A 12,314-nucleotide genomic window follows, 5' to 3' on the forward strand; every position below is an offset into this window, starting at 1 on the left:
TACCCTTTTCCCAGAGCACTTGGGCTCTCTCTCTCTCTCTCTCTCTCTCTCTCCACAGATACAAGGAGTAGCAAAAGTACTTATTTGGTACCTTCTAATCAAGTTAATTGTTGTCCAAACAATTTGTGATATGTAATTTCAGCAGGGATTGCCACAAGCACATAAATCCTTGGGAATTACAATGCCAAGGATATCCTTCAAAACAAAGTCCAAAAATTAACATATGCACCAATTGTAGACACGTGCAATGCACGCCCTTCTTGTAGTTGTTCATTAAATAATAAAAATTTATAAAAAATACATTTTAAAAAATAAGGGATAAAAAAAAATGTGAATTGAGGATAGCCATGTGTTTCTTTAATTATTATGCATCCTATTCCATATTGAAGGTTGGTTTCAATATGGTTTAGTAAGATTTTTAAAAATCACGAGGTTAATAGTCCTTCAAGTTTGATAGTTTGGGTCAACTAATACTTGTCAAATTGCAAGTCAAATCAAATTATTGGTTTGTTAAAGTTTTAAAATTGAAATTGAGCTAACCCAAAGTGTTCAAAACTGGTGTTCATTTTAATAAAAAGGAGTATTTATGAATAACTGTTGTTCTATCTAACATTGGGGATTCATTAATCACAAGATGTTTATGTGAGTTCTATAATATTTTAGTAAACTTGAAGTTACCCGACTCGTGTTTATGCGAGTTCTATAATATTTTAGTGAACTTGAAGTTACCCGACTCGTGTTTATGTGAGTTCTACAATATTTTAGTAAACTTGAAGTTACCCGACTCGTGTTTATGTGAGTTCTATAATATTTTAGTGAACCCCGACTCGTGTTTATGTGAGTTCTAAAATATTTTAGTAAACTTAAAGTTACCTGACATCTCGAAATCTTGAGTGGAGTAATTGTTCCTTACAAGCATTTCAATAGGGCTGCAAATGGTACTGGAAATTACTGGTTTCTTGAAGGTTGGCTGTGGTGTACTGCTCAATAACAAAGCCCCACTTCATGACACACCCTTTTACGGTGGACCAAGTAAGTTCCCATTTATGTGCAAAGAAGAAAAGCTAGCTATCCACCAGTCTCAACTAACAGAAAAGCATAGGCCCATGGGGTCTGGTCCTGGGCCAGCCCATGGCCCATGGGCCCCAGGGCATTATCCCTTTGTGATTTGTATGGGGAAGGGGTTCATGGAAAATTGGAAATGCCCTTTTGGAGTTGGGCACTGATAGAACCCCAAGTTTTAAAGGTACCCTCTTGGCTCTGCTCAACTTATGAGTGTCTTCAAGCATGTGTCCCTCTCTCCTTGTATCTAACTTGAATTGGGACACATCATTCAACCAAAAGCAATCCGCATGATAAGGCTCACTATGGGTGTGTGCCACTTGGTGAGCAAAAATTAAAAAGATAAAGTGATGAACATAATTCTAAACCCAGGCTTACCAATTTTTTTAATGGAAAATGGTTTGATTAGTGAGTGAGATGGGTCCAAGTGTTGAATCTTTTGGTACTGTTGAATACTAAAAGAAAAATTCTTGATTAAGCATTATATATATATATATATATATATATATATATATATATATATACACACACACACACATTATATATAATATGTAAGCAACGTTTCCATCATAATATAAACCACTAAAAAAAAATATTTTAAAAATATGTAAAACAAACCGGTTAGGCACCTCTTGAGTTTGACATACTCGGATTCATTCATTTATTCTATTTGCAAGGCTGTCATTCGCTGTCAAGAAAAAAGAAAGACGTGTCATGTTGATCTCAATAGAAACATGTCACAAACTAAAATAAACAAATATATTTAAAATGTTATTATTATCTCAATTCACGCTTCTTAATAAAAGGAAAAGAAAAAATATGATATAAATAGGTTCTTCAATAAGACCAACAGAAAAAAGAAAAGTAACAAAGAAAAAAAAACACTATATTTCTCTTTTCTCTTTTTTTTTTCTTAAATTATTAGGGCTAATTATTCACTTATTGAAAATTGTTTTACTTTTCATTTCTAATTTTCTAAATATATAACTACAAGTGTTACCTTTTTTCTTTTTTTTTTTTGTTTTAATTCTTCTTCAAAATGTGTAAAAAAGGTTTGAAAAATATTTTTTTCACTATTCTCTAAATTTTCTATATACATCTTAAAAATATAAATATCAAAATAAATATTACAACTAATATTGTTTTTTATAAGATACCTTAAAAGACAAAATAATCAAAAGGTATTCACTACATTAGATCTACATATATTCATAGAGAGAGAGAGAGTGAGAGAGAGAGTCTTATATAAATATAAAATAATTTATAATATATACCAAAGAAATAATTTATGATACATTCACCAAACAACATTAAAGTTAGGTAAAAAGTCATACGAGGAATATTTGACATCATAATTCACAAAACATCCCATAAAGGGTAAAAAATAGAAACAATAATGTTGATACCCTCCTCAATGTGGGCCCCACACTCCCATCAAAAGGCTAAACACCGATAGGTCCACCTCATCAACCCCCTAATGATTCACCTTAGGTTGGCAAGCCCCCCATGCCCTCCCCATTAGTCATAAGATCATCTGTCTCCCCAAAGAAAAGAAAAAGAAAGAAGCCAATGCCCACTAGGCAACTGCACTGCACCCACATCATCCATGATGTGCATCCATCCATCCATCCATCCATCCATCCACCAACAGCCACGTGGACACCATTCCCTCCCACCTCATCACGCCACGTGTTGTGCTCCTACTCGGTGCGAAAAGAGACGTTCACAAGACCGTGACACCACACCATCTTTTATCACACACGTACAATCCTATTGGTATCTAATTCACTCAGTCATTGATATTCAAAAATCTGGAGTCTCAATAAAATTTTGGGGCATCCCTCATGTTGTGCTGTCACGGGCCAAACTCAAGCATGGGTAAATTACATATACTATTGTATCTCCGCTCAAATTGTGTTGCGATTTGAATTGTTTCTCACGAGATCAGAACGTTTTTTAACATGTGGAACCCACACGCATATGATTTTGAAGTGTAATTTAAATGAAGAGTCGTGCATTCATGTGAAGTAGAGACTATATGTCTAAAAATTTCTCGTGAATCCTAATGTGTTTGTCTATATGAAAAAAAAAAACTTTAAGATCTACAACTTACCAATCTCATTTCATCGTGTTAGCCCTATCGATTAAACTTGCGTATTTGGATCGTAGAAGTGGAGTCTACATTTTGATATAATCGGATCGTACTTAAAAGAAAAATATGAAAATAAGTTAATGACTCAAAAAGAATGATAAGACATAACTTACTCTGTGTCAATTTTATGTAATAGATGAGCAATAAATGAGAATGAAGTGGCAAGATCAAGGCCGTTGATGTATTTTTTTTCTTTTTTTTTTAATTTTACAGGGGGGCCCAAAGATCATCATGGGGCCCATTGGTGGGGGCATCCTCACCGTCCAAACCCCAAATGAACTTTTTCTTTTTAGGGGGACTATAGAGGGTGCATTGGCATGGGGGGGGGGGGGAGATGGGGCCCAAGGGGCATGTGGGCTCGTGGCCCAAACAGGGTGGTGAGAGAAAGAGGACACGGCACGGTGTACAAAATAAGAGGCTTCTCCCCATCACAACGACAGGAGAGAGAGAGAGAGAGAGAGAGAGAGAGAGAGAGAGAGAGAGAGAGAGAGTCATCTCCCATTTCTTGAGTTTATATTTTGCATCGAGATCCACAATTTTATTATTATTATTATTATTTTTTTATTAAATTCCACAACCAACATGCCCTCGGATCTCTCCTCCCTATTTATTATGACCAAAATGCCCTCCCAACTATTTTAGAGTACGATTACAGTGCGAAAGTGTAAAAAAAAATTTAAAATATAAAATAATACCAAAATTTGTATAAAAATTTAAATATAAATCACAAAATTTATAAACCAATACTATTTATACGTTGTTTCGTCTGGTTCGACTCGACTTGGTACAGTGGTCTGTTTGTAATATGGGATGTAAGAAAGGGGTAGTTTGGGAAATAGCAAGGGGATGGGACATGACCTGGCGGGTGACGGTGATCCAGCATGGCAAGTCGGACGGCGGGAGGGTGGGCCCGGGAGTCACGAGTGTACCACCTGGAAAGCATCTTGGCTTAGGGCAGAGAGGGGACGGTCCAATAAGGGTGAATCCGAAGAGAGAAGGTCCCGGTGCCACGTCAGCGTTCTGAGGAATTGGGAGATGGATGAGATGTCAGTCATCATAGCAGGCAGCCCATGTGGGCCACCAGTGCCCACCGGCCTACGGCCCCCGGCCCCACCCCCCCTTTGTTGCCTTCCCCCTCGTCTCCTTTTTTTTTTTTCTTAAAATATATATATACAAAAGAAAAAAAGAGATTTTTTGAAAAAAAAATAAGAATATAGTGATTTTTTAAATAATTATGAGTACTTTTCTAAAGAATATTGGTTTACTAGTTAATTAATTATTTTTTAGTTTTAATCTTACCTAAGAAAAATGATGTTTTGAGAATAATAAAGGAAAAAAAAAAACAAGCCTAGACTATAAATATAATTTTTCCATAATTAATAGTAGAAATTAATAGCAAGAACTTCTTTATTGATTAGTAATTGTTCTTATTTTATACTTCATATTACATTATATTAAAGAAGATTTTATTAAGGACAAAAAACAATAACATCTCTTTAGGTTTTACAGAAAGATAATAACCTTTCTTTTATTTTTAAAAATTTTAAAAATCTCTCTTAACACTTTAAAATTTTCAAAAACCTTGCTTGAAAGTTGTGTCTTTGAGGTTTGTAAAAAAGACACAAATCTCACCTACTATTTTGTCAAAAAAAAGTTTTTCATTGGAGATTTGTATCATTTTGACAGACCTCAAGATAGGTTTATAGTATTTTTGAAACCCTAGAGGACGTCTGGGGTATTCTTGAAATCTTAGTGAAGGTCTTTATCTTTTTACCAAATCTCAATGAATGTTAGTTTGTTTTACCCTTTTATTAATGAGTTTGATTTTTTTTAATAATTAATTTATAAAAATGTGTTTATATATAAATGTTCTTTGAGAAATTATATAAGAAACCTCCCCCTCCACGTGTTCGTGTGCCTCTTTCCTAAATATTAAACATATTGAAAATGAGTTCCCCTCTTTATATGTCTAATATTAATAAATATAGGATCAGTAATTTATCACATGTTTAGCATTTGAAAAACAGACATTTAAACACATGCAAGGAGGAAATTTATTTTTTTTTAAATAGAAAAGAAAAAAAAATCAGTAAGAATACAACAATTAAAATAAATATATAGTTATTTTTTGGAGAAAAAAAAATAAGGAGTTTAGGAGGAGTGGAGTTTTATTGTGAAAATGGGGGAAATTTATTTATTTTTTAAATGGAAAAGAAAAAAGGCAACCAATCTCTTCTTCTTTTTTTTTTTGGATTCTTTTTTTTTTAATTATTATTATTAAAATTGATGAAGAAGGTTTTGACCACAATAGTAAATTAAAGGTGCTCCTTGTTTTACTATCACAGGTGATATTCCATTAGGCTTTTTCCCTCCATAATTGTCATTTTTGAATCCTAGCTAGCCCCATTGATGATATTGAAACTATTTTTTGATTTGTTTATTCTATATATGTTGTTTAATTAATAAAAAATTAATAAAAAATTCCAAAAAAAAGTGGCCTTAAAAATGACTTTAAGCTGAAATGGAAAAATAAGATTCAAACAAAATAATCCTAAAAATATAAAAAGAAAATTATATATACCACCCTATATTTATTTCTTTCTTTCTTTCTTCCCTCAATATAATTTCTATTTTCAAAATCTTCAATAATAAAAATAAGGGCAAAAGATGCTGACCTTTGAACAAAAAGACATTAACCTCGCATAAGGTTTTAAAAATTCTAAAAACCTCTTCCGAAGGTTTAAAATTTTCATAAACCTCTCTTGAATTTACCAAAAAGATGCAAACATTCTGTCAAAATACTGATCTTTTTACAAATAAAAAGTAAGAAGAGATGTGCATGTTTTTGACAAATTTCAAGGTAAGTGGGTGATATTTTTGAAACCTTCGGGAATATATTTCGATCATGATCAATAAGTTCCATCTACTCAAGTGACATTTTGTGACTGATTGATAGAAATTTTATGTCTCTTAGTAAATTTTTTTAATTATATATATAAATGAGGTCGTTCTTTTTATATTTTTTTATTTTTAGGGTTTCAAAGGTGGTGATGGGGCTAGTTATAACGTGAATGCATGATGGTGAATCACACAGGTGGCTGCCAAGACACAGAGAAACCCACTAAAGAAAGATGATGGCTGGTATGGGAAACGTCCTCATCATGTGTTTATTTATATATATATATAAAACAAAATAAATAAAAAATGATAATATTTAAAAAAAAAAACAAAGCCACTTTTATAATAATCATAACTAAAAAAGAGAGAAGAAACATTTACAACTAGACACGCATGGATCCACCCTGGTGTCCTGTCAGTGGTGACTGTAACACACACACACACACACTCATACATGACATGGGATGTGTGGAAATTAATTAATATCGCATGATATGTTATTTTTTCTAAGCAATTTTCATCTCTATTTATAGCTCTCCCTCTCATCTTTTCTCTTCACCTCACTCACATCCGCACTACCTCCCTCCCTTTCTCTCTCTCTCTCTCTCTCTCTGCTACCAGCTCTCCAATTCTTCTTCTATTCTTTCAAATCTTTATTCAATTTCATCTCTGCACTTTCCCTTAATTTGCTTTATTAGTCTGCAATGGCCACTGTTGAGGTAATTCATCATCTAGCTACTGCTCTTTGCTTTGTGTATATATGGTGTCTGGTTTATCTAATTCCTTTGCTAGATCATTCTTTTCTTCTTCTTCTTCTTCTTTTGGGTTCATCATGGTGCTAGATCAATTTGATGCATTCAAGCTCTCCTTTCCATGGTGATCTAATGGTCTAGCCCATTAACTAAAAACCCATCTGTGTTTTTTTTTTTTTTTTTTTCTGAAGATCTATCTTTCTGCTTAATTTATGTATATATATATATATATATATATATATATATAGATAAGATGAATGTGATGATCTACCCTCTTAAGGTGCAGGTGGCTGTGTAATTATTATTAATTCATTTTTTCAGTATTATTTTTAATAAAAAAAGCATGATATATTATTGTATAAGCTTGGATGTTTAGAATAAGGCAAGGAGATAACTGAAATATTGGAAAATATATAATTAAAATATTTATGCTTATGAGTACTTCTACCAGTACTGATCACCTGCAAATCTAGCTAGCTACAATAGAGAGCTCTTGCTCAAGTGGTTGATCATCAATTGTTCAACAACTTTAACTAAGATCTCATCATGATGATCAACTATTAGCCCTACTACTGGATTCATCCATGTTCGAAAACCAAAAAAATCGAAAAAAAAAAAACCTCAGCACATGTTCAAAGTTGTTTATGCCCATTATTTCAAGAGTGATGCTATACATCACGGGCAAGTAGGCAACCATCACCATCCATGTAGCACACGGGAAATGAAAGAGAGCAGCAAGCGTCGATCGGTTGGGCCCGTAACGGTCACGACCCACGATGCTGACCCTTTTCCTTATTCCCATGATATATATTCATAGTTGGCACTGATTGTGAGTTTGCAGGTTGAAGCAACACCAGTCCCGGTTGCTGAGATCCCATCTGAGGAAGTGAAGAAGACTGAAGAGCAAACACCAGTAGAAGAGGTTGCAGCACCGGCCGCCCCAGAGTCCCCGGAACCGGAGCAAGTGCCAGCGGCAGCCGAAGCCGTCGTGGAAGATGCACCTGCTGCCAAAGAACCCGAGGCAGCCCCCGCCGAGGTTGAGACCAAGGAGGTAAAGGAGGAGGCCACCAAGGTTGAGGCTGCAGAGGAGCCAGCAGTGGAAAAAACAGAAGATAGCACTCCAGTGGCCAAACCTGAAAAGCCTGTTGCTCCTCAGGAGGAGACCGAAACCAAGACCACCGCTGAGGCTGCGGAGCCACCGGCCGCTCCTGCAGCCGAGGAGGCTGCTCCTCCTGCCGAGGAGGCACCGGCCGCTACGGAAGAGAAACCGGCTGAAGGAAATGAGGAAGCCAACACAGAGGTCACAGTTGAAGTCGTTAATACTGAGTAGAGGAATTACGAGCGGGGCGTTCTTGTACACAATTTTCTTTTACAATTATCTTGTACAATCACTGCCAAGCGCGTTTTATAATATTATATTAATATTATAAATCTCGCACGTACGTAGTTGTACATTTTAATTGTAGATTTGAATTGTGAATCAAAATCTTTGTCAAGAGGATGAAGGGAGAAGCTAGGGGTAGTGAGAAGGGGTCCTTTAAATTTAATTAGATTGCATGTGAAAGTTGGTCGTTTAAGCTTTATATTTATTTTTTAGTCTATGGCTGTGATGAAGGTAATTAAGGCTTTGAAAGGGGTTTTGGACTTTTGGAGCTAGGTTAAATAGTAGGCCCCATTGGGTCCACGTCAGCATACTTGCCGCGTGGCGCGCATTCGTTGTGCCAGGGTGGAATGCAGAGGAAGCAGGCTGTGTCACGTTGGGATATGGACGTTGGTGCCAAAGGGTCGATGAGTTTGGTATGGTGTGATGAGAAGAGGTCTGCCTCTAGGGTTTGAATAATGAGTACTATTATATTGTAGCCTTGTTTTGGTAATAAGTATTATAATAAGTACTATTTTCTTTTCTATGTTTCTAGTACATTTTTGTGGGAATCTCTCTCTCTCTCTCTCATCCATAATTTATAATTTAGTGAAGTGGATTATGACTTTTGCTTCCAATAATATAATACAAGATGCTCATGTCAAGTCATTATAAACACAGGGAAAATAGAGATTTGATTCTTAAAATTGTCAATAGGAAAATAAAAAAGAAAATATGATTGTTTGGACTCAAAAAGAGATTGCAAAATTTCCTTTGAAATGTTGCTTGTGCCATGGTTGGATAGAATCTATGAAGTAATCAGATCTACTCTTCTCTCGCAATTAGTTTTATATAATAATATGAGATGAAATATTGAAATATAATAGATTAGATAAAGAATATGTAAAATGATTTATTATATTTCATATTTGAAACAATTTTCATAAAAGTATTAAGAATTAACTAAATACTCATATTTTTAATTTTAATTAGAAAAAATGGGAGCAATGAGGATTAAACTCTAGGTCAAGAAATAGTTATAAAACCAATTACTTAAAAGTTTAGCTTATTAGGTAATGTTCAAGAATGACTGTAATACTTCTTTGATGTTTACTAAATGATTGGTTAGTTTCTATATGATCTTCGAACTATTATATTATATATATATATATATATATATATATATATATATATATATTTTTACAATAATTCTAAAGGACAAGTGTAATATCATAAGAAAAAACATTCATTATTCATTGCAGAATGAAAAGAGTACAAAAGGAGTGGAGTACCTTTTTTTTAAAAGGAAAAATAACTTTGGAGACTAGAGTTAGCTTAATGGCAATTAACACATGAGTAGAGTTTTTTCTCTTTTTTATTTTCATACCTATAGAGCTTCTTAACTTGAGTTGGATTGGAGGGAAAATTAAGCTAGTCCTAGCTCGTATAAATGGGCGAGGAGCCCCCTTTTATAGCCTATTAGATTCTATCCCTTACGACACTTTGAAAATAGAGAATGGATCTTATCAAAACATATCGTATCATTTGTAAAGATTTTGAAACCAAACTAGCTTGAATAGAGGTGGAATACAAAGCACCAAATTAAATTTCACCAGAGAGGCGAATTTCAAAAGATGAACTCTGTGTTTAGTTCATAAAATAAAATAAGAATGGAATAACATTTGTTATTCTAAGACAGTTAACATGAATAAGTTGTGTCTATAACATTGGTGGTGAAATTTTGCAATAGCCTAACTAGAATAATACCAGCTATGACATAATCAAACTAATATAATCTTATATGATAATCAATTCATTTTCACCAAAGTAACATCTTAAGGCAAGGAAAATACACCCTTACACAATATTAATTGCAAATCACATAGATTACCATCCACACAACTAGAAGAGTAATTGCGACTCACAACATTTTGGAAGTATTATCACATCAGCATCTTCCACCAACATATATAATTTGAACACTGGCTAAAGCTTAGAACTACATGTACAGTTATTTGACTTTTTAAGCCCTGAATTTTATGTAAATTTGAATAAAAATTGATTTAATTTTATATTACATTTTTTTCCAAATCCATACAAACTCAAATCTTAAAATCCATAGCAACTTTTTTATAAAATATTATTTTAAAAAAACTAAAAAACGCATGTGACAATTTTATAATTCTTCAAAAAAATGAAGCCAATTGTACAACTGCACGTGATAATGGCATGTAAGATTTTATTTACACCAATCCTCCGCAGGAAACAGAGCATCACGCAGGCAAGGGAGCAAAAAATATACACAAACCAAAAACTAAAATGTCTTTAGAAAGATCATGTTAGGTCTCATTGAGAGAGAGAGAGAGAGAGAGAGAGAGAGAGAGAGAGAGAGAATCAAATTATATAAATAACTCTCATCATGTGCTTCGAGAAATTTACTAAATGCAACAGCTTTATCCCCCAAAGGGAAAAGTCCATTAAAGCAGGAAAAGTTTCTTCCTTATCCCCCTCAAACTTCTTATTTATCCTATATCTATATAAACAGTTGGGGAAAAAAAGGGTAAAAATAAAAAAGAACAAAGGGGGAGGCATGGGACTACAACATTCATAGAGACATGGGAACTTTTCAATACCTTAATATTAAAAGCTATTAATAAACAGATCGATAAGATTATCCTATAATCTGTACAAAGCTTGAGTACAATCTTTATGTGCAGTCAAAAACCCATCCTTCGTCCCAAGTTCACCAGGTACCAAAGCTGCATCCAACGTGCTCTTGGGTGATGATGCGAAGGCGATCCCGCATCACAGCCTTGGATGGGTATGGCGGGAAACACAGACGGTAGAAGCATGTGTGAGAGGAAGGCAAGCGATCATAGGACTCTGTAGACTTGTATATGTAAAGCCTGGAAGCCAGACCACGGAAACCGTCTACTGGTAGATACTTGACAGAGGTCCAAAAGAAGAGAAGAACCTTTTTCTGCTCTGTAGTCATTTTGCCTACAATCTGCAACATTTAGGAGAGAGTTATAGCAATACGCCATCATGATCACAGCTGTCTGGTTGGCAATTAGCCCAATTCAAACACACAAAATTTCCTTTTGGCATTTTGATATTGATTTAGATCATACACCCATCTTGCCAAAAGGCAGCTCGGGGGGCTTGTCTCTTTCTTTCTCCCTCTGTTTAATTGAGGTTGTGGTTCCCTAAAAGGTCTTTGCTTCTCACAGCAAAATCACTTTCATCGGCACCCATGCACCTACCATGGACACAGAGTGAGACAACCAAGGGAAACCACAACCTCACATCAGGTACTGATATTGATGCCTTCTTTCTATTCCTTTTTACCCGTGGTAGAAGGGTCGTACTTAAGAGAACTTATAAGTCTCAATCATCCCAATAACTTCATTCAGAAGCTCATGGGGTAGAAACACAACAGTCATTCCTATTTCATTACAGAAAAATAGCAAGTACAAAATGGTTCCCTCTCACAGCATAATCAATTTTAAGGTGCAATAAACAAATAATCATTTTGAATATATATAAAGACAGAAGGCAACAAAAGGATTCATTCAAATTTTGCAACAAAATGCGGACAAAAAACATGACTAGAGGATTAGAAGTAGCGTTCAGCACAAAACAAGCCCATAACAAAAGAAAAATGGCAAAAAGAAAAAGTGAATGCCAGGTGTTGCTTGGTGCAAAAAATAATATCTGTTATCTAACGTTACAAAGTTCAAAACACAAGGATAACCCAACCCTATTTGTATTTTAACCCTTGACAATCTGCAGAAAGGTGGGCTTATAGTCACAATTAGGTGTTTTCTTTGTATGGCTGATATAAAATCAGTCAACCACATTCTTCTCCACTGCTCTTGGACAAGGAACTTGGGGAATTTGGCTCTCCTTGACTGGATAGCAGTGGGTTATGGCAAATTCAATTAGAAGGGAGATTTGGGCTTGGAAAGGCATCAGAGCCAGCAAGGAGAAGCAAAGGCTTTGAACCTTATCCATTGCACCATCTTTTTGGTGTGCTCGGAAAGAAAGAAAAGAGCCGACAAAGATTCAACTACTTCAAACTTGCAAAGAC

At 34.7% G+C, this 12,314-nt stretch overlaps 2 protein-coding genes across 2 annotated transcripts in view; one reads left to right on the plus strand and one right to left on the minus strand.

Moving 5' to 3' along the window:
- Positions 1-6,582: 6,582 nt before the first annotated feature.
- On the plus strand, positions 6,583-8,769 carry LOC131152852 (major latex allergen Hev b 5-like). The gene is made up of 2 exons (XM_058104757.1): positions 6,583-6,831; positions 7,706-8,769. The coding sequence occupies exons 1-2, from the start codon at positions 6,817-6,819 to the stop codon at positions 8,192-8,194; spliced, it is 504 nt and encodes a 167-aa protein (XP_057960740.1). The 5' UTR covers positions 6,583-6,816; the 3' UTR covers positions 8,195-8,769.
- A 1,840-nt stretch (positions 8,770-10,609) lies between these two features.
- The window catches only part of LOC131152853 (E3 ubiquitin-protein ligase UPL5), a 46,917-nt gene continuing 45,212 nt past the window's right edge, over positions 10,610-12,314 (minus strand). Inside the window, exon 3 of the mRNA XM_058104758.1 lies at positions 10,610-11,231. Coding sequence (XP_057960741.1) covers positions 10,968-11,231 — 264 coding nt within the window. The 3' untranslated portion in view covers positions 10,610-10,967. The remainder of the gene's footprint in view (positions 11,232-12,314) is intronic.

The sequence above is a fragment of the Malania oleifera genome, chromosome 4, assembly GCF_029873635.1.
Source record: "Malania oleifera isolate guangnan ecotype guangnan chromosome 4, ASM2987363v1, whole genome shotgun sequence".
NCBI classification, from domain to species: domain Eukaryota; kingdom Viridiplantae; phylum Streptophyta; class Magnoliopsida; order Santalales; family Ximeniaceae; genus Malania; species Malania oleifera.